Source organism: Salmo salar, chromosome 14 (assembly GCF_965601325.2).
Source record: "Salmo salar chromosome 14, fSalSal1, whole genome shotgun sequence".
Lineage (NCBI taxonomy): Eukaryota > Metazoa > Chordata > Actinopteri > Salmoniformes > Salmonidae > Salmo > Salmo salar.
The window spans coordinates 56,183,574-56,206,500 of NC_138304.1; the positions used below are offsets into that span (position 1 = coordinate 56,183,574).

General features: G+C 42.3%; 1 protein-coding gene across 2 annotated transcripts in view; it reads right to left on the reverse strand.

Moving 5' to 3' along the window:
* best4 (bestrophin 4) overlaps positions 1–22,927 on the reverse strand; it is a 148,251-nt gene that overhangs the window by 122,702 nt on the left and 2,622 nt on the right. The window contains exons 3-6 of one of the 2 annotated variants that reach the window (XM_014141491.3): positions 19,542–19,636; positions 15,585–15,818; positions 14,394–14,548; positions 14,055–14,132 (exon numbers count right to left, since the gene is read on the reverse strand). In XM_014141491.3, the coding sequence (XP_013996966.2) occupies positions 14,055–14,132; positions 14,394–14,548; positions 15,585–15,818; positions 19,542–19,636 (562 nt within the window). Of the gene's footprint in view, positions 1–14,054; positions 14,133–14,393; positions 14,549–15,584; positions 15,819–19,436; positions 19,482–19,541; positions 19,637–22,927 lie in introns of those variants that run through there. The other variant, XM_045694576.2, reaches the window with a different exon arrangement.

A 22,927-nucleotide genomic window follows, 5' to 3' on the forward strand; every position in this document is an offset into this window, starting at 1 on the left:
TTTGGTATTATACAGGCAGGCAGTCGTTTGCTTTATACAGGCAGTAGTTTGGTGTTAAACAACCAGTAGTTTGGTATTATACAGGCAGTAGTTTGGTGTTATACAGGCAGTAGTTTGGTGTTATACAGGCAGTAGTTTGTTATTATACAGGCAGGCAGTAGTTTGGTATTATACAGGCAGTAGTTTGTTATTATACAGGCAGTAGTTTGGTATTATACAGGCAGGCAGTAGTTTGGTATTATACACGCAGTAGTTTGGTATTATACAGGCAGGCAGTAGTTTGGTATTATACAGGCAGTAGTTTGGTGTTAAAAAGGCAGTAGTTTGGTATTATACAGGCAGTAGTTTGGCGTTATACAGGCAGTAGTTTGGTGTTATACAGGCAGTAGTTTGGTATTATACAGGCAGGCAGTAGTTTGGTATTATACAGGCAGTAGTTTGGTATTATACAGGCAGCCAGTAGTTTGGTATTATACAGGCAGTAGCTTGGTATTATACAGGCAGGCAGTAGTTTGGTATTATACAGGCAGTAGTTTGGTATTATACAGGAAGCCAGTAGTTTGGTATTATACAGGCAGTAGCTCGGTATTATACGGGCAGGCAGTAGTTTGGTATTATACAGGCAGGCAGTAGTTTGGTATTATACAGGCAGTAGTTTGGTGTTAAACAGGCAGTAGTTTGGTATTATACAGGCAGGCAGTAGTTTGGTATTATACAGGCAGTAGTTTGGTGTTAAACAGGCAGTAGTTTGGTGTTATACAGGCAGTAGTTTGGTATTATACAGGCAGGCAGTAGTTTGGTATTATACAGGCAGGCAGTAGTTTGGTATTATACAGGCAGGCAGTAGTTTGGTATTATACAGGCAGTAGTTTGGTATTATACAGGCAGTTATTTGGTATTATACAGGCAGTAGTTTGGTGTTATACAGGCAGTAGTTTGGTGATATACAGGCAGTAGTTTGGTATTATACAGGCAGTAGTTTGGTATTATACAGGCAGTAGTTTGGTGTTATACAGGCAGTAGTTTGGTATTATACAGGCAGTAGTTTGGTATTATACAGGTAGTAGTTTGTTATTATACAGGCAGGCAGTAGTTTGGTGTTATACACGCAGTGGTTTGGTATTATACAGGCAGGCAGTAGTTTGGTATTATACAGGCAGGCAGTCGTTTGCTTTATACAGGCAGTAGTTTGGTGTTAAACAACTAGTAGTTTGGTATTATACAGGCAGTAGTTTGGTGTTATACAGGCAGTAGTTTGGTGTTATACAGGCAGTAGTTTGGTATTATACAGGCAGGCAGTAGTTTGGTATTATACAGGCAGTAGTTTGTTATTATACAGGCAGTAGTTTGGTATTATACAGGCAGGCAGTAGTTTGGTATTATACACGCAGTAGTTTGGTATTATACAGGCAGGCAGTAGTTTGGTATTATACAGGCAGTAGTTTGGTGTTAAAAAGGCAGTAGTTTGGTTTTATACAGGCAGTAGTTTGGCATTATACAGGCAGTAGTTTGGTGTTATACAGGCAGTAGTTTGGTATTATACAGGCAGGCAGTAGTTTGGTATTATACAGGCAGTAGTTTGGTATTATACAGGCAGCCAGTAGTTTGGTATTATACAGGCAGTAGCTTGGTATTATACAGGCAGGCAGTAGTTTGGTATTATACAGGCAGTAGTTTGGTATTATACAGGAAGCCAGTAGTTTGGTATTATACAGGCAGTAGCTCGGTATTATACGGGCAGGCAGTAGTTTGGTATTATACAGGCAGGCAGTAGTTTGGTATTATACAGGCAGTAGTTTGGTGTTAAACAGGCAGTAGTTTGGTATTATACAGGCAGGCAGTAGTTTGGTATTATAGAGGCAGTAGTTTGGTGTTAAACATGCAGTAGTTTGGTGTTATACAGGCAGTAGTTTGGTATTATACAGGCAGGCAGTAGTTTGGTATCATACATGCAGGCAGTAGTTTGGTATTATACAGGCAGGCAGTAGTTTGGTATTATACAGGCAGTAGTTTGGTATTATACAGGCAGTAGTTTGGTATTATACAGGCAGTAGTTTGGTGTTATACAGGCAGTAGTTTGGTGTTATACAGGCAGTAGTTTGGTATTATACAGGCAGTAGTTTGGTATTATACAGGCAGTAGTTTGGTATTATACAGGCAGTAGTTTGGTATTATACAGGCAGTAGTTTGGTGTTATGCAGGCAGTAGTATGGTATTATACAGGCAGTAGTTTGGTATTATACAGGCAGTAGTTTGTTATTATACAGGCAGTAGTTTGGTATTATACAGGCAGTAGTTTGGTATTATAGAGGAAGGCAGTAGTTTGGTATTATACAGGAAGGCAGTAGTTTGGTATTATACAGGCAGTAGTTTGGTATTATACAGGCAGTAGTTTAGTATTATACAGGCAGTAGTTTGGTATTATACAGGCAGTAGTTTGGTATTATACAGGCAGTAGTTTGGTGTTATAAAGGCAGTAGTTTGGTATTATACAGGCAGGCAGTAGTTTGGTATTATACATGCAGGCAGTAGTTTGGTATTATACAGGCTGGCAGTAGTTTGGTATTATACAGGCAGTAGTTTGGTATTATACAGGCAGACAGTAGTTTGGTATTATACAGGTAGTAGTTTGTTATTATACAGGCAGGCAGTAGTTTGGTGTTATACACGCAGTGGTTTGGTATTATACAGGCAGGCAGTAGTTTGGTATTATACAGGCAGGCAATCGTTTGCTTTATACAGGCAGTAGTTTGGTCTTAAACAACCAGTAGTTTGGTATTATACAGGCAGTAGTTTGGTGTTATACAGGCAGTAGTTTGGTGTTATACAGGCAGTAGTTTGGTATTATACAGGCAGGCAGTAGTTTGGTATTATACAGGCAGTAGTTTGTTATTATACAGGCAGTAGTTTGGTATTATACAGGCAGGCAGTAGTTTGGTATTATACACGCAGTAGTTTGGTATTATACAGGCAGGCAGTAGTTTGGTATTATACAGGCAGTAGTTTGGTGTTATACAGGCAGTAGTTTGGTATTATACAGGCAGGCAGTAGTTTGGTATTATACAGGCTGGCAGTAGTTTGGTATTATACAGGCAGTAGTTTGGTATTATACAGGCAGACAGTAGTTTGGTATTATACAGGCAGTAGTTTGGTATTATACAGGCAGGCAGTAGTTTGGTGTTATTCAGGCAGGCAGTAGTTTGGTATTATACAGGCAGTAGTTTGGTATTATACAGGCAGTAGTTTGGTATTATACAGGCAGGCAGTAGTTTGGTATTATACAGGCAGTAGTTTGGTATTATACAGGGAGTAGTTTGGTATTATACAGGCAGTAGTTTGGTGTTATACAGGCAGTAGTTTGGTGTTATACAGGCAGTAGTTTGGTATTATACGGGCAGTAGTTTGGTGTTATACAGGCAGTAGTTTGGTATTATACAGGCAGTAGTTTGGTATTATACAGGCAGGCAGTAGTTTGGTATTATACAGGCAGTAGTTTGGTATTTTACAGGCAGTAGTTTGGTGTTATACAGGCAGTAGTTTGGTATTATACAGGCAGGCAGTAGTTTGGTATTATACAGACAGTAGTTTGGTATTATACAGGCAGGCAGTAGTTTGGTATTATACAGGCAGAAGTTTGGTATTATAGAGGCAGTAGTTTGGTATTATATAGGCAGTATATTATGGTATTATACAGGCAGTAGTTTGGTATTATACAGGCAGTAGTTTGGTGTTATACAGGCAGTAGTTTGGTATTATACAGGCAGTAGTTTGGTATTATACAGGCAGTAGTTTGGTGTTATACAGGCAGTAGTTTGGTATTATACAGGCAGTAGTTTGGTATTATACAGGCAGTAGTTTGGTATTATACAGGAAGTAGTTTGGTATTATATAGGCAGTAGTTTGGTATTATACAGGCAGTAGTTTGGTATTATACAGGTAGTAGTTTGGTATTATACAGGCAGTAGTTTAGTATTATAGAGGAAGGCAGTAGTTTGGTATTATACAGGAAGGCAGTAGTTTGGTATTATACAGGCAGTAGTTTGGTATTATACAGGCAGTAGTTTAGTATTATACAGGCAGTAGTTTGGTATTATACAGGCAGTAGTTTGGTATTATACAGGCAGGCAGTGGTTTGGTATTATACAGGCAGTAGTTTGGTATTATACAGGCAGTAGCTTGGTAGTATGCAGGCAAGCAATAGTTTGTTGTAATACAGGCAGTAGTTTGGTATTATACAGGCGGTAGTTTGGTATTATACAGGAAGTAGTTTGGTGTTATACAGGCAGGCAGGAGTTTGGTATTATACAGGCAGTAGTTTGGTATTATACAGGCAGTAGTTTGGTATTATACAGGCAGTAGTTTGGTATTATACAGGCAGTAGTTTGGTGTTATACTGGCAGGCAGTAGTTTGGTATTATACAGGCAGGCAGTAGTTTGGTGTTATACAGGCAGGCAGTAGTTTGGTATTATACCAGCAGGCAGTAGTTTGGTGTTTTACAGGAAGTAGTTTGGTATTATACAGGCAGTAGTTTGGTATTATACAGGTAGTAGTTTGTTATTATACAGGCAGGCAGTAGTTTGGTGTTATACACGCAGTGGTTTGGTATTATACAGGCAGGCAGTAGTTTGGTATTATACAGGCAGGCAGTCGTTTGCTTTATACAGGCAGTAGTTTGGTGTTAAACAACCAGTAGTTTGGTATTATACAGGCAGTAGTTTGGTGTTATACAGGCAGTAGTTTGGTGTTATACAGGCAGTAGTTTGGTATTATACAGGCAGGCAGTAGTTTGGTATTATACAGGCAGGCAGTCGTTTGCTTTATACAGGCAGTAGTTTGGTGTTAAACAACCAGTAGTTTGGTATTATACAGGCAGTAGTTTGGTGTTATACAGGCAGTAGTTTGGTGTTAAACAACCAGTAGTTTGGTATTATACAGGCAGTAGTTTGGTATTATACAGTCAGTAGTTTGGTATTATACAGGCAGTAGTTTGGTGTTATACAGGCAGTAGTTTGGTATTATACAGGCAGTAGTTTGTTATTATACAGGCAGTAGTTTGGTATTATACAGGCAGGCAGTAGTTTGGTGTTATTCAGGCAGGCAGTAGTTTGGTATTATACAGGCAGTAGTTTGGTATTATACAGTCAGTGGTTTGGTATTATACAGGCAGTAGTTTGGTGTTATACAGGCAGTAGTTTGGTAAATTACAGGCAGTAGTTTGGTATTATTCAGGCAGTAGTTTGGTATTATACAGGCAGTAGTTTGGTATTATACAGGCAGTAGTTTGGTATTATACAGGCAGGCAGTAGTTTGGTATTATACAGGCAGTAGTTTGGTATTATACAGGCAGTAGTTTGGTATTATACAGGCAGTAGTTTGGTATTATACAGGCAGTAGTTTGGTGTTATACAGGCAGTAGTTTGGTGTTATACAGGCAGTAGTTTGGTATTATACAGGCAGGCAGTAGTTTGGTATTATACAGGAAGTAGTTTGGTATTATACAGGCAGTAGTTTGGTATTATACAGGCAGTAGTTTGGTGTTATACAGGCAGTAGTTTGGTATTATACAGGCAGTAGTTTGGTATTATACAGGCAGTAGTTTGTTATTATACAGGCAGTAGTTTGGTGTTATACAGGCAGTAGTTTGGTGTTATACAGGCAGTAGTTTGGTATTATACAGGCAGTAGTTTGGTATTATACAGTCAGTAGTTTGTTATTATACAGGCAGTAGTTTGGTATTATACAGGCAGTAGTTTGGTATTATACAGGCAGTAGTTTGGTATTATACAGGCAGTAGTTTGGTGTTATACAGGCAGTAGTTTGGTATTATACAGGCAGTAGTTTGGTATTATACAGGCAGTAGTTTGGTGTTATACAGGCAGTAGTTTGGTATTATACAGGCAGTAGTTTGGTATTATACAGGCAGTAGTTTGGTGTTATACAGGCAGTAGTTTGGTGTTATACAGGCAGTAGTTTGGTATTATACAGGCAGTAGTTTGGTATTATACAGGCAGTATTTTGGTATTATACAGGCAGGCAGTAGTTTGGTGTTATACACGCAGTGGTTTGGTATTATACAGGCAGGCAGTAGTTTGGTATTATACAGGCAGTAGTTTGGTATTATACAGGCAGGCATTCGTTTTATATTATACAGGCAGTAGTTTGGTGTTAAACATCCAGTAGTTTGGTATTATACAGGCAGTAGTTTGGTGTTATACAGCCAGTAGTTTGGTATTATACAGGCAGGCAGTAGTTTGGTATTATACAGGCAGTAGTTTGTTATTATACAGGCAGTAGTTTGGTATTATACAGGCAGGAAGTAGTTTGGTATTATACACGCAGTAGTTTGGTATTGTACAGGCAGGCAGTAGTTTGGTATTATACAGGCAGGCAGTAGTTTGGTATTATACAGGCAGTAGTTTGGAGTTAAACAGGCAGTAGTTTGGTATTATACAGGCAGTAGTTTGGCGTTATACAGGCAGTAGTTTGGTGTTATACAGGCAGTAGTTTGGTATTATACAGGCAGGCAGTAGTTTGGTATTATACAGGCAGTAGCTTGGTATTATACAGGCAGCCAGTAGTTTGGTATTATACAGGCAGTAGCTTGGTATTATGCAGGCAGGCAGTAGTTTGGTATTATACAGCAGTAGTTTGGTATTATACAGGCAGCCAGTAGTTTGGTATTATACAGGCAGTAGCTCGGTATTATACAGGCAGGCAGTAGTTTGGTATTATACAGGCAGGCAGTAGTTTGGTATTATACAGGCAGTAGTTTGGTGTTAAACAGGCAGTAGTTTGGTATTATACAGGCAGGCAGTAGTTTGGTATTATACAGGAAGTAGTTTGGTATTATACAGGCAGACAGGAGTTTGGTATTATACAGGCAGTAGTTTGGTATTATACAGGCAGTAGTTTGGTATTATACAGGCAGTAGTTTGGTGTTATACAGGCAGTAGTTTGGTGTTATACAGGCAGTAGTTTGGTATTATACAGGCAGTAGTTTGGTATTATACAGGCAGTAGTTTGATATTATACAAGCAGTAGTTTGGTATTATACAGGCAGGCAGTAGTTTGGTATTATACAGGAAGTAGTTTGTTATTATACAGGCAGTAGTTTGGTATTATACAGGCAGGCAGTAGTTTGGTGTTATACAGGCAGTAGTTTGGTATTATACAGGCAGTAGTTTGGTGTTAAACAGGCAGTAGTTTGGTATTATACAGGCTGTAGTTTGGTTTTATACAGGCAGTAGTTTGGTATTATACAGGCAGGCAGTAGTTTGGTATTATACAGGAAGTAGTTTGTTATTATACAGGCAGTAGTTTGGTATTATACAGGCAGGGAGTAGTTTGGTGTTATACAGGCAGTAGTTTGGTATTTTACAGGCAGGCAGTAGTTTGGTATTACACAGGCAGGCAGTAGTTTGGTATTATACAGGCAGTAGTTTGGTGTTAAACAGGCAGTAGTTTGGTGTTATACAGGCAGTAGTTTGGTATTATACAGGCAGTAGTTTGGTATTATACAGGCAGTAGTTTGGTATTATACAGGCAGGCAGTAGTTTGGTGTTATACACGCAGTGGTTTGGTATTATACAGGCAGGCAGTAGTTTGGTATTATACAGGCAGTAGTTTGGTGTTATACAGGCAGTAGTTTGGTGTTATACAGGCAGTAGTTTGGTATTATACAGGCAGTAGTTTGGTATTATACAGGCAGTAGTTTGGTATTATACAGGCAGGCAGTAGTTTGGTGTTATACACGCAGTGGTTTGGTATTATACAGGCAGGCAGTAGTTTGGTATTATACAGGCAGTAGTTTGGTATTATACAGGCAGGCATTCGTTTTATATTATACAGGCAGTAGTTTGGTGTTAAACATCCAGTAGTTTGGTATTATACAGGCAGTAGTTTGGTGTTATACAGGCAGTAGTTTGGTATTATACAGGCAGGCAGTAGTTTGGTATTATACAGGCAGTAGTTTGTTATTATACAGGCAGTAGTTTGGTATTATACAGGCAGGAAGTAGTTTGGTATTATACACGCAGTAGTTTGGTATTGTACAGGCAGGCAGTAGTTTGGTATTATACAGGCAGGCAGTAGTTTGGTATTATACAGGCAGTAGTTTGGAGTTAAACAGGCAGTAGTTTGGTATTATACAGGCAGTAGTTTGGCGTTATACAGGCAGTAGTTTGGTGTTATACAGTCAGTAGTTTGGTATTATACAGGCAGGCAGTAGTTTGGTATTATACAGGCAGTAGCTTGGTATTATACAGGCAGCCAGTAGTTTGGTATTATACAGGCAGTAGCTTGGTATTATGCAGGCAGGCAGTAGTTTGGTATTATACAGCAGTAGTTTGGTATTATACAGGCAGCCAGTAGTTTGGTATTATACAGGCAGTAGCTCGGTATTATACAGGCAGGCAGTAGTTTGGTATTATACAGGCAGGCAGTAGTTTGGTATTATACAGGCAGTAGTTTGGTGTTAAACAGGCAGTAGTTTGGTATTATACAGGCAGGCAGTAGTTTGGTATTATACAGGAAGTAGTTTGGTATTATACAGGCAGACAGTAGTTTGGTATTATACAGGCAGTAGTTTGGTATTATACAGGCAGTAGTTTGGTATTATACAGGCAGTAGTTTGGTGTTATACAGGCAGTAGTTTGGTGTTATACAGGCAGTAGTTTGGTATTATACAGGCAGTAGTTTGGTATTATACAGGCAGTAGTTTGATATTATACAAGCAGTAGTTTGGTATTATACAGGCAGGCAGTAGTTTGGTATTATACAGGAAGTAGTTTGTTATTATACAGGCAGTAGTTTGGTATTATACAGGCAGGCAGTAGTTTGGTGTTATACAGGCAGTAGTTTGGTATTATACAGGCAGTAGTTTGGTGTTAAACAGGCAGTAGTTTGGTATTATACAGGCTGTAGTTTGGTTTTATACAGGCAGTAGTTTGGTATTATACAGGCAGGCAGTAGTTTGGTATTATACAGGAAGTAGTTTGTTATTATACAGGCAGTAGTTTGGTATTATACAGGCAGGGAGTAGTTTGGTGTTATACAGGCAGGCAGTAGTTTGGTATTACACAGGCAGGCAGTAGTTTGGTATTATACAGGCAGTAGTTTGGTGTTAAACAGGCAGTAGTTTGGTATTATACAGGCAGTAGTTTGGCGTTATACAGGCAGTAGTTTGGTGTTATACATGCAGTAGTTTGGTATTATACAGGCAGGCAGTGGTTTGGTATTATACAGGCAGGCAGTAGTTTGGTATTATACAGGCAGTAGTTTGGTATTATACAGGCAGCCAGTAGCTTGGTATTATACAGGCAGTAGCTTGGTATTATACAGGCAGGCAGTAGTTTGGTATTATACAGGCAGGCAGTAGTTTGGTATTATACAGGCAGTAGTTTGGTGTTAAACAGGCAGTAGTTTGGTATTATACAGGCAGGCAGTAGTTTGGTATTATACAGGCAGTATTTTGGTGTTATACAGGCAGTAGTTTGGTATTATACAGGCAGGCAGTAGTTTGGTATTATACAGGCAGTAGTTTGGTATTATACAGGCAGTAGTTTGGTATTATACAGGCAGGCAGTAGTTTGGTGTTATACAGGCAGGCAGTAGTTTGGTATTATACAGGCAGGCAGTGGTTTGGTATTATACAGGCAGGCAGTAGTTTGGTATTATACAGGCAGTAGTTTGGTATTATACAGGCAGCCAGTAGTTTGGTATTATACAGGCAGTAGCTTGGTATTATACAGGCAGGCAGTAGTTTGGTATTATACAGGCAGGCAGTAGTTTGGTATTATACAGGCAGTAGTTTGGTGTTAAACAGGCAGTAGTTTGGTATTATACAGGCAGGCAGTAGTTTGGTATTATACAGGCAGTAGTTTGGTGTTAAACAGGCAGTAGTTTGGTGTTATATAGGCAGTAGTTTGGTATTATACAGGCAGGCAGTAGTTTGGTATTATACAGGCAGTAGTTTGGTATTATACAGGCAGTAGTTTGGTATTATACAGGCAGTAGTTTGGTATTATACAGGCAGGCAGTAGTTTGGTGTTATACAGGCAGGCAGTAGTTTGGTATTATACAGGCAGTAGTTTGGTATTATACAGGCAGTAGTTTGGTATTATACAGGCAGTAGTTTGGTGTTATACAGGCAGTTGTTTGGTATTATACAGGCAGTAGTTTGGTATTATACAGGCAGTAGTTTGGTTTTATACAGGCAGTAGTTTGGTATATTACAGGCAGTAGTTTGGTATTATACAGGCAGTAGTTTGGTATTATACAGGCAGGCAGTAGTTTGGTGTTATACACGCAGTGGTTTGGTATTATACAGGCAGGCAGTAGTTTGGTATTATACAGGCAGTAGTTTGGTGTCATACAGGCAGTAGTTTGGTGTTATACAGGCAGTAGTTTGGTATTATACAGGCAGTAGTTTGGTATTATACAGGCAGTAGTTTGGTATTATACAGGCAGGCAGTAGTTTGGTGTTATACACGCAGTGGTTTGGTATTATACAGGCAGGCAGTAGTTTGGTATTATACAGGCAGTAGTTTGGTATTATACAGGCAGGCATTCGTTTTATATTATACAGGCAGTAGTTTGGTGTTAAACATCCAGTAGTTTGGTATTATACAGGCAGTAGTTTGGTGTTATACAGGCAGTAGTTTGGTATTATACAGGCAGGCAGTAGTTTGGTATTATACAGGCAGTAGTTTGTTATTATACAGGCAGTAGTTTGGTATTATACAGGCAGGAAGTAGTTTGGTATTATACACGCAGTAGTTTGGTATTGTACAGGCAGGCAGTAGTTTGGTATTATACAGGCAGGCAGTAGTTTGGTATTATACAGGCAGTAGTTTGGAGTTAAACAGGCAGTAGTTTGGTATTATACAGGCAGTAGTTTGGCGTTATACAGGCAGTAGTTTGGTGTTATACAGTCAGTAGTTTGGTATTATACAGGCAGGCAGTAGTTTGGTATTATACAGGCAGTAGCTTGGTATTATACAGGCAGCCAGTAGTTTGGTATTATACAGGCAGTAGCTTGGTATTATGCAGGCAGGCAGTAGTTTGGTATTATACAGCAGTAGTTTGGTATTATACAGGCAGCCAGTAGTTTGGTATTATACAGGCAGTAGCTCGGTATTATACAGGCAGGCAGTAGTTTGGTATTATACAGGCAGGCAGTAGTTTGGTATTATACAGGCAGTAGTTTGGTGTTAAACAGGCAGTAGTTTGGTATTATACAGGCAGGCAGTAGTTTGGTATTATACAGGAAGTAGTTTGGTATTATACAGGCAGACAGTAGTTTGGTATTATACAGGCAGTAGTTTGGTATTATACAGGCAGTAGTTTGGTATTATACAGGCAGTAGTTTGGTGTTATACAGGCAGTAGTTTGGTGTTATACAGGCAGTAGTTTGGTATTATACAGGCAGTAGTTTGGTATTATACAGGCAGTAGTTTGATATTATACAAGCAGTAGTTTGGTATTATACAGGCAGGCAGTAGTTTGGTATTATACAGGAAGTAGTTTGTTATTATACAGGCAGTAGTTTGGTATTATACAGGCAGGCAGTAGTTTGGTGTTATACAGGCAGTAGTTTGGTATTATACAGGCAGTAGTTTGGTGTTAAACAGGCAGTAGTTTGGTATTATACAGGCTGTAGTTTGGTTTTATACAGGCAGTAGTTTGGTATTATACAGGCAGGCAGTAGTTTGGTATTATACAGGAAGTAGTTTGTTATTATACAGGCAGTAGTTTGGTATTATACAGGCAGGGAGTAGTTTGGTGTTATACAGGCAGTAGTTTGGTATTTTACAGGCAGGCAGTAGTTTGGTATTACACAGGCAGGCAGTAGTTTGGTATTATACAGGCAGTAGTTTGGTGTTAAACAGGCAGTAGTTTGGTATTATACAGGCAGTAGTTTGGCGTTATACAGGCAGTAGTTTGGTGTTATACATGCAGTAGTTTGGTATTATACAGGCAGGCAGTGGTTTGGTATTATACAGGCAGGCAGTAGTTTGGTATTATACAGGCAGTAGTTTGGTATTATACAGGCAGCCAGTAGCTTGGTATTATACAGGCAGTAGCTTGGTATTATACAGGCAGGCAGTAGTTTGGTATTATACAGGCAGGCAGTAGTTTGGTATTATACAGGCAGTAGTTTGGTGTTAAACAGGCAGTAGTTTGGTATTATACAGGCAGGCAGTAGTTTGGTATTATACAGGCAGTATTTTGGTGTTATACAGGCAGTAGTTTGGTATTATACAGGCAGGCAGTAGTTTGGTATTATACAGGCAGTAGTTTGGTATTATACAGGCAGTAGTTTGGTATTATACAGGCAGGCAGTAGTTTGGTGTTATACAGGCAGGCAGTAGTTTGGTATTATACAGGCAGGCAGTGGTTTGGTATTATACAGGCAGGCAGTAGTTTGGTATTATACAGGCAGTAGTTTGGTATTATACAGGCAGCCAGTAGTTTGGTATTATACAGGCAGTAGCTTGGTATTATACAGGCAGGCAGTAGTTTGGTATTATACAGGCAGGCAGTAGTTTGGTATTATACAGGCAGTCGTTTGGTGTTAAACAGGCAGTAGTTTGGTATTATACAGGCAGGCAGTAGTTTGGTATTATACAGGCAGTAGTTTGGTGTTAAACAGGCAGTAGTTTGGTGTTATATAGGCAGTAGTTTGGTATTATACAGGCAGGCAGTAGTTTGGTATTATACAGGCAGTAGTTTGGTATTATACAGGCAGTAGTTTGGTATTATACAGGCAGTAGTTTGGTATTATACAGGCAGGCAGTAGTTTGGTGTTATACAGGCAGGCAGTAGTTTGGTATTATACAGGCAGTAGTTTGGTATTATACAGGCAGTAGTTTGGTATTATACAGGCAGTAGTTTGGTATTATACAGGCAGGCAGTAGTTTGGTGTTATACAGGCAGGCAGTAGTTTGGTATTATACAGGCAGTAGTTTGGTATTATACAGGCAGTAGTTTGGTATTATACAGGCAGTAGTTTGGTATTATACAGGCAGGCAGTAGTTTGGTGTTATACAGGCAGGCAGTAGTTTGGTATTATACAGGCAGTAGTTTGGTATTATACAGGCAGTAGTTTGGTATTATACAGGCAGTAGTTTGGTGTTATACAGGCAGTTGTTTGGTATTATACAGGCAGTAGTTTGGTATTATACAGGCAGTAGTTTGGTTTTATACAGGCAGTAGTTTGGTATATTACAGGCAGTAGTTTGGTATTATACAGGCAGTAGTTTGGTATTATACAGGCAGTAGTTTGGTATTATACAGGCAGTAGTTTGGTGTTATACAGGCAGTAGTTTGGTAATATACAGGCAGTAGTTTGGTATTATACAGGCAGGCAGTAGTTTGGTATTATACAGGCAGTATTTTGGTATTATACAGGCAGGCAGTAGTTTGGTGTTATACAGGAAGTAGTTTGGTGTTATACAGGCAGTAGTTTGGTGTTATACAGGCAGTAGTTTGGTGTTATACAGGAAGTAGTTTGGTGTTATACAGGAAGTAGTTTGGTGTTATACAGCATACTAATTTCGGCCTCAGCAGTTTCTAGTAATAGCTTTTGTTTTTACAGCTGAAGATACTTTCACCATTACTGACCATCACATGTAACTGAGGCGGTTAAGTGAACCAAGCTTGGCTGATAAATATCATTGGCTGATAAATATCATTGGCTGATAAATATCATTGGCTGATAACTAACGTTGGCTGATAAATAACCTTGGCTGATAAATATCATTGGCTGATAAATATCATTGACTGATAAATATCTTTGGCTGATAAATATCATTGGCTGATAAATATCATTGGCTGATAAATATCTTTGGCTGATAAATATCATTGGCTGATAAATATCATTGGCTGATAAATATCAGGTTAGAAGTTAGAGGGTAGGGGTAAGAGGGTAGGGTTAAATGAGTGTAGACCAGAGGTTTAGGGGTAAGAGGTAAGAGGGTAGAGGGTAGGGTTACCTGAGTGTAGACCAAAGGTTTAGAGGTTAGTGGTTAGAGGTTAAGGGTTAGAGGGTTACCTGAGTGTAGACCAGAGGAATGCTGATCCAGTCATAGTGAAACAGCAGGCTGCACTTGCCTCTGTAGTTATTCAGCTCCTGGGGACAGAAGGACAAATAGGGCTTCATAGTTAGGACCAGGAGAGTCACCTGACCATGTGAACTGACCACAAAGAACTCCTAGCCGTTATGTCCTGATTTATACTGTTGTCTGGATGTAACTTTACTTTACAGTCAAATGAAATCCTGTGGATGGAGAAGGGTCCATGTCAGCTATGATGGCGGGTCTCTGGGGCTTTGTGTCCTTCAGAAAGTGTATAGGTCAATTCACGGGTTCGGCGTTCAGAGAAAAGCACTCACATCCATGAGCAGTCGTAGGGCGACATCGTCTCTGACCCGGCCCTCCTGTCTGGCCCGCGATGCCAGGTTAGTAAACCACGTCAGAGGCATCCAGTACTTGTTGAAGTCAGAGTACAGACCATCCAGCTGTTGATGCTCCAGTGATGTCATAAATCCTGCACCAGGAGACAAGAGGAACGATAGTCTGTAAATTCAGCCTAACTCAGGCAGCCCGAAATCTCATCTCTTTTGGCAATCATTTTGGGTGAAAGATTTTACATTTTGAGTCATTTAGCAGACGCTCTTATCCAGAGCGACTTAAAGTAGTGAATGCATACATTTTCATTTCATTTTTTTCTCCGTACTGGGTCCCCCCCGTGGGACTACGAACCCACAAGCCTGGCGTTGCAAACACCATGCTCTACCAACTGCTCTACCAACTGCTCTACCACCTGCTCTACCAACTGCTCTACCAACTGCTCTACCAACTGAGCTACCAACTGCTCTACCAACTGAGCTACCAACTGCTCTACCAACTGAGCTACCACCTGCTCTACTAACTGAGCTACCAACTGCTCTACCAACTGAGCTACCACCTGCTCTACCACCTGCTCTACCAACTGCTCTACCAACTGCTCTACCAACTGAGCTACCAACTGCTCTACCAACTGAGCTACCAACTGCTCTACCAACTGAGCTACCACCTGCTCTACCAACTGAGCTACCAACTGCTCTACCAACTGAGCTACCAACTGCTCTACCAACTGAGCTACCAACTGCTCTACCAACTGAGCTACCAACTGCTCTACCAACTGAGCTACCACCTGCTCTACCAACTGCTCTACCAATTGCTCTACCAACTGCTCTACCAACTGCTCTACCAACTGAGCTACCACCTGCTCTACTAACTGCTCTACCAATTGCTCTACCAACTGCTCTACCAACTGCTCTACCAACTGAGCTACCACCTGCTCTACCAACTGCTCTACCAACTGAGCTACACGGGACTGTGAGAATTGGGCTGCCTGTGTAAACGCAGTCATAGAGATGTGTAGCCTATGCATTATCCCTGGGACGTGCATGGATGTGCGCGCACACACACACACACACACACACACACACACACACACACACACACACACACACACACACACACACACACACACACACACACACACACACACACACACACACACACACACACCTCCTCACCTGCATCCACCACCTGCTCCAGGGTTGGGAACCGTCTGCGTACTCTAGTGCTGATGGATCGCAGGATGAGGACAGAGGAGAGGTTAGCATATCTCATGAGTGTGCGTCGGAGCAGCCGGCCCCTCTCGTCGAGCCCGTGGACGTTCCCTGACACCACCATCATCAGGTTATCAGGCAGGGGGAAGCTGGTGTACTGACCCCACCAACGGTTGAATGCCAGGGTTACATAGAAACCTTACAGGGAAAATATGGCACGTACATCAAATCGGAGTTTATTCGTTGCGTACACAGTTCAGCAGGTCTTATTGCAGCTCCCTCAACGGTCAAAAAACATGTCCGACGTGTCCTCGTAACATCCTTCATTGTTCATAACAAAACCCTGCGATATTAACGACCACTTTCATAACAGGTTAGGGTTAGGGATGGGGGTGGGACAGGATACGAACCCGGGTTAGGGTAAGGGTCAGGAGCAGGGTACAAACCCAGTAAGGATTAGGGTTAAGGTCAGGGTTAAGGTTAGGGTTAAGGTTAGGGTTAGGGTTAAGGTCAGGGTTAAGGTTAGGGTTAAGGTTAAGGTTAGGGTTAGGGTTAGGGTTAGGAGCAGGGTACAAACCCAGTAAGGGTTAAGGTTAGGGTTAAGGTTAAGGTTAGGGTTAAGGTTAGGGTCAGGGTTAAGGTTAGGGTTAGGGTTAGGGTTAAGGTTAAGGTTAGGGTTAAGGTTAGGGTTAAGGTTAAGGTTAGGGTTAAGGTTAGGGTCAGGGTTAAGGTTAGGGTTAAGGTTAGGGTTAGGGTTAGGGTCAGGGTTAGGGTTAAGGTTAAGGTTAGGGTTAAGGTTAGGGTTAAGGTTAAGGTTAAGGTTAGGGTTAAGGTTAGGGTCAGGGTTAAGGTTAGGGTTAAGGTTAGGGTTAGGGTTAGGGTCAGGGTTAGGGTTAAGGTTAAGGTTAGGGTTAAGGTTAGGGTTAAGGTTAAGGTTAAGGTTAGGGTCAGGGTTAAGGTTAGGGTTAAGGTTAAGGTTAGGGTTAAGGTCAGGGGGGATTTGGCAGTGCCTCCAGAACCTCTATAATGAAGGTTGGGGTCAGAAAGAGTGATGGACCGACGTGTGTTATGTGAGTGTGTAGGTTGAATGGGAGAGAGGACCCCCAAGGTGCTGTTTTTTATAGTTCTGAGGTATCGTTTGGAGTAACCTCTCTGTCTGAGTGCATGAAATAGTGTTTGAATTGCTTTTACCAGATCCTGTTTGTAGGAGGATATCCTATGAAACCGTATAATTTGTGATTTAAACGATGCCTCTTAAATGTATGTTTGCGGTGGTATCTGTGTTTATGGAGTAGAGCGCGTGTATCTGTTGGTTTGAAATAAACTTTAGTGAATATTGTTTTTTGAGACTGGTTTATGTGATTTAAAGAAGACTGTAGTATCCAAGAAGTGTACTTCACATGGATCTATTATGTATTTAACCTTAATGGACGGGTGATGACTGTTGAGGATACTAATGAATCCAGTGAATAGTTGGATATCATGAGGCCAGGCTACTATAATGTCGTTTAGAAATCTGTAGTAGAATGTAGGTTGATGTAGGCACTTGGCCAATGCCTCTCTCTCTCTCCCATTCAGCCATGTAGATGTTTGCATGTGCAGGGGCACATTTCTTCCCCATAGATGTTCCCTCCACTTGTAAGTAGTGCCTATCATTGAATATAAAACACGTTGTGTGTGAAGCTAATTTCGAATAATTAGTAGTAATTCATTGTCTGGTCTATTCCTATCTGGGTGTGCGTGGAAAAGATTTCTGACCGTCTGTACTCCTGTTGCTGTATTTATGTTAGTGTATAAGCTATCAATGTCTATAGTGAATATATATGTTTGGGAGGGAACATCTATGGGTTTAATCTTCTCTAGAAAGTGGTACGTGTCTCTGAGGTAGCTGGGGTGTCTAGTGGAGAGATGTTTGATGTAATGGTCAATATATTCAGCTATGTTGTACGATTCACTATTGCAGTCTGATACGATTGGCCTGCCAGGAGAAACTTCATAGGGAATTATCCAGGTTTCTGGTTATTTGTGAATTTTACAAAGTAGGTCAAATAGACTGGGTCGTTGGGGTGTCTGGTCCAAATAGAAATTCTGGTTGTTTTTTATAGTGATGTTTATCATAAAGTGTTTGTATGATTCTACGTAATTTAGTCTGAGTCTGTGGTTGTTTTAGCTGTTTCCTATTGGTACATAGTACTTGGTATTAGATAACTGTTTATTTGCCTCGTATATGTATTGATGTTTATCTAGGATCACTGTTTTGGATCTCGTACCCGCTGGTTTCAATATTACGTGAAGGTTGTTTATAAGTTATTGTATGGCTTGTCTTTCTATGCGGGTGATGTTGTCCTGTCTATCTGCCTGGCTGTGGTAGTTGTGATGGGTGTCTTGGTCCGTTCTGATTTAGATTCTGGACCCTCTTGTCTATTTGGGACGGTTTAGGTTCCCAGGGTCGAAGGTCGAAGGAAGGGTGAACGGTAAGTAGTTGTCATTTGTCTGATAGTCAAAATAGTTGTCACGTCCTGACCCTTGTAAGAGGTCATTTTCCATAGTAGAGCGGTCAGGGCGTCACAGGGGGTTGTTTTGGGTGGTTTTGGGTTTTCTGTTTATATGTGGGGTTTTTCTAGATTTCTATTTCTATGTTTTGTTTTCTATGTTTTGGCCGGGTATGGTTTCCAATCAGAGGCAGGTGTCTTTCGTTGTCTCTGATTGGGAAGCATACTTAGGCAGCCTGTTTTTCCTTTGGGTTTTGTGGGTAGTTGTTTCCTGTTTTGTTCCTTGTAACCTGACGGAACTGTTGTCAGTCGTTTTATTGTTTTGGTTCGAGTGTTTTCATTAAAAGTTTAATAATGAGCACTATACACGCTGCGCCTTGGTCCCCTTTGTACGACCCTCGTGACAATAGTTGAGAAGTTTTAGTCGTCCAGTTTAAGTCGTCCATGTGGGTGTCCCTATGAAGTTTCACCCAGTTGAATTTGACGGGACGGGGAATGAAGGACAACCCCCCCCCCCTCTCCAGGAGTTGGGTCTGTGCTGCTGTAAGTTGAAAAGACTTTGACAAGTTCATGATGTTGGATACAGAGGGACGAACTGCCCCCTCTGCTGGGACGAACTACCCCATCTGCTGGGACGAACTGCCCCCTCTGCTGGGGGAAACTGCCCCCTCTGCTGGGACGAACTGCCCCCTCTGCTGGGGGAAACTGCCCCCTCTGCTGGGACGAACTACCCCCTCTGCTGGGGGAAACTGCCCCCTCTGCTGGGGGATCTAAGGAAGGAACTGGGAGAGGAAGGGAGAGGGAGCGGGAAGGGGGTTGGGGAGAAGTCAAAGGGGTGCGGCTAGGTTGGTCAGAGTGTACTGTGATGCTCAGCATCATGAGGACTGAGGACTGATCTTAATTTGAGCCAGTTTGCTACAGCAGGAAAATAATCCTGCAGCAACAGGAAATGCGAATTATTACGTGGATTATAATTGATGGACATTTTTCGTCAGGAAAAATCAAGTCTGAAATTTCAAAGTGGAAATTACAAACTTCAGAAACCTTTTTAAACCTCAAATACACTACACATTTGAAATGTCCTGCATTGCGGGAAAGTTCTCCTGCAACCAGGTGATCAAATTAAGATCCTACATCTGTACAATAAAAACATTACAAATCCCACCTCAGAGGTTTTGACTTACACAGAACAAAGGACATTGGTATAAAGTTGACTTACCCAGCACAAAGGACATTGGTATAAAGTTGACTTACCCAGCATAAAGGACATTGGTATAAAGTTGACTTACCCAGCATAAAGGACATTGGTATAAAGTTGACTTACCCAGCACAAAGGACATTGGGATAAAGTTGACTTACCCAGCACAAAGGACATTGGTATAAAGTTCACTTACCCAGGACAAAGGACATTGGTATAAAGTTGACTTACCCAGCACAAAGGACATTGGGATAAAGTTGGTAAACTGGTCACAGTAAAGGGCTACATTTTCAAACAACAACTGTTGTTTCTCAGTGAGGAAGAACCTGCAAAGGAATCATATTGAAAATATAATATATCCTATTCAAGATAACTGATTATTGATACCAAACATACATTTTTCTGGTTTGTAACTGGGATGGGGTGGATGGGGGCGGGATGGAGGCGGGATGGAGGCGGGATGGGGGCGGGATGGAGGCGGGATGGAGGCGGGATGGGGGCGGGATGGAGGTGGGATGGAGGCGGGATGGAGGCGGGATGGGGGCGGGATGGAGGCGGGATGGAGGCGGGATGGGGCGGGATGGGGCGGGATGTGGGCGGGGTGGGGGCGGGATGGAGGTGGGATGGAGGCGGGATGGAGGCGGGATGGGGGCGGGATGGAGGCGGGATGGAGGCGGGATGGGGCGGGATGGGGCGGGATGTGGGCGGGGTGGGGCGGGATGGGGGCGGGATGGAAGCGGGATTGGGGCGGGATGGAGGCGGGATGGAGGCGGGATGGAGGCGGGATGGGGTGGGATTGGGGCGGGATGGGGGTGGGATGGGGGCGAGATAGAGGCGGGATGGAGGCGGGATAGAGGCGGGATGGAGGCGGGATTATTAACGGTAACGTCTTATTCTCTTACGTCATTTAATTAAGTACCGCCTCATGAACAACATGGCAGAAGGCGTGTTCGCAGAGGGCATGGTTTACATAGCTAGGTAGCTAGTCTACTAGTTCCAAAATTTCACTTCAGCATCTCAGTAAATATAATTAGAGGTTTCCTCTATTCATCAAAAGCAAATACATATTCGGTGCATTCGAAAAGTATTCAGACTCCTTGACTTTTTCCACATTTTGTTACGTCACAGCCTTATTCTAAAATGGATTAAATTGTTTTTCCTCGTCAATCTACACACAATACCCCATGATGACATCACAATACCCCATAATGACATCACAATACCCCATAATGACATCACAATACCCCATAATGACGAAGCAAAAACAGTTTTGCATACATTATTTCACTTGTATAAAAACTAAAAAACAGAAATACCTTATTTACATAAGTATTAAGACCCTTTGCTATGAGTTTCAAAATGTAGCTCAGGTGCATCCTGTTTCCATTGATCATCTTTGAGATGTTTCTACAACTTGATTGGAGTCAACCTGTGGTAAATTCAATTGATTGAACATGATTTGGAAAGGCACACACCTGTCTATATAAGGTCCCACAGTTGACAGTACATGTCAGAGCAAAAACCAAGCCATGAGGTAGAAGGAATTGTCCATAGAGCTCCGAGACAGTCGAGGCACAGATCTGGGGAAGGTTACCAAAACATTTCTGAAGCATTGAAAGTCCCCAAGAACACATTCTTAAATGGAAGAAGTTTGGAACCACCAAGACTCTTCCTCGAGCTGGCCGTCCTGCCATACTGAGCAATCGGGGGAGAAGGGCCTTGGTCAGGGAGGTGACCAAAGGCAAAAACGTAATGATGGTGTTGGAGTTGTTCCTGGCCATGCAGTCGTAAGTGAACAGGGAGTACAGGAGGGGCCCTCAAAGCTCATCAATAAGCTAAGGACCCTGGGACTAAACACCTCCCTCCGCAAGTGGATCCTGGACAGGGAGTACAGGAGGGGACTGAGCACGCACCCCTGAGGGGCCCCTGTGTTGAGGATCAGCGTGGCAGATGTGTTGTTACTTACCCTCACCACCTGGGGGCGGCACATCAGGAAGTCCAGGATCCAGTTGCGGAGGGAGGTGTTTAGTCCCAGGTTCCTTAGCTTATTGTTGAGCTTTGAGGGCCCCTCCTGTACTCCCTGTTCACTCATGACTGCATGGCCAGGAACGACTCCAACACCATCATTAAGTTTGCCGACGACACAACAGTGGTAGGCTTGATCACTGACAACGATGAGACAGCCTATAGAGAGGAGGTCAGAGACCTGGCCGTGTGGTGCCAGGACAACAACCTCTCCCTCAACATGATCAAGACAAAGGAGATGATTGTGGACTACAGGAAAAGGAGGACCGAGCACACCCTCGTTCTCATCAACGGGGCTGTAGTGGAGCAGGTTGAGAGCTTCAAGTTCCTTGATGTCCACATCACCAACAAACTAACATGGTCCAAGCACACCAAGACAGTTGTGAAGATGGCACGACAAAACCTATTCCCCCCCGAGAGACTGAAAAGATTTGGCATGGGTCCTGAGATCCTCAAAAGGTTCTACAGCTGCACCATCGAGAGCATCCTGACTGGTTGCATCACTGCCTGGTATGGCAACTGCTCGGGCTCCGACAGCAAGGCACTACAGATGGTAGTGCTTACGGCCCAGTACATCACTGGGGCCAAGCATCCTGCCATCCAGGACCTCTATACCAGGCGGTGTCAGAGGAAGGCCCTAAACATTGTCAAAGACTCCAGCCACCCTAGTCATAGACTGTTCTCTCTGCTATCGCACGGCAAGTGGTACCGGAGTGCCAAGTCTAGGTCCAAGAGGCTTCTAAACAGCTTCTACACCCAAGCCATAAGACTCCTGAACAGGTAATCAAATGGCTACCCAGACTATTTGCATTGCCCCCCCCCTCTTTTACACTGCTACTCTCTGTTTATTATCTATGCATAGTGTCTTTAATAATTCGACCTACATGTATATAGCCTCCACATTGACACTGTACCGGTACCCCCTGTATATAGCCTCCACATTGACTCTGTATCGGTACCCCCTGTATATAGCCTCCACATTGACTCTGTACCGGTACCCCCTGTATATAGCCTCCACATTGACTCTGTACCGGTACCCCCTGTATATAGCCTCCACATTGACTCTGTACCGGTACCCCCTGTATATAGCCTCCACATAGACTCGGTACCTGTACCCCCTGTATATAGCCTCCACATTGACTCTGTACCGGTACCCCCTGTATATAGCCTCCACATTGACTCTGTACCGTAACACCCTGTATATAGCCTCCACATTGACTCTGTACCGGTACCCCCTGTATATAGCCTCCACATTGACTCTGTACCAGTACCCCCTGTATATAACCTCCACATTGACTCTGTACCGGTACCCCCTGTATATAGCCTCCACATTGACTCGGTACCTGTACCCCCTGTATATAGCCTCCACATTGACTCTGTACCGGTACCACCTGTATATAGCCTCCACATTGACTCGGTACCTGTACCCCCTGTATATAGCCTCCACATTGACTCTGTACCGGTACCCCCTGTATATAGCCTCCACATTGACTCTGTACCGGTACCCCCTGTATATAGCCTCCACATTGACTCTGTACCGGTACCCCCTGTATATAGCCTCCACATTGACTCGGTACCTGTACCCCCTGTAT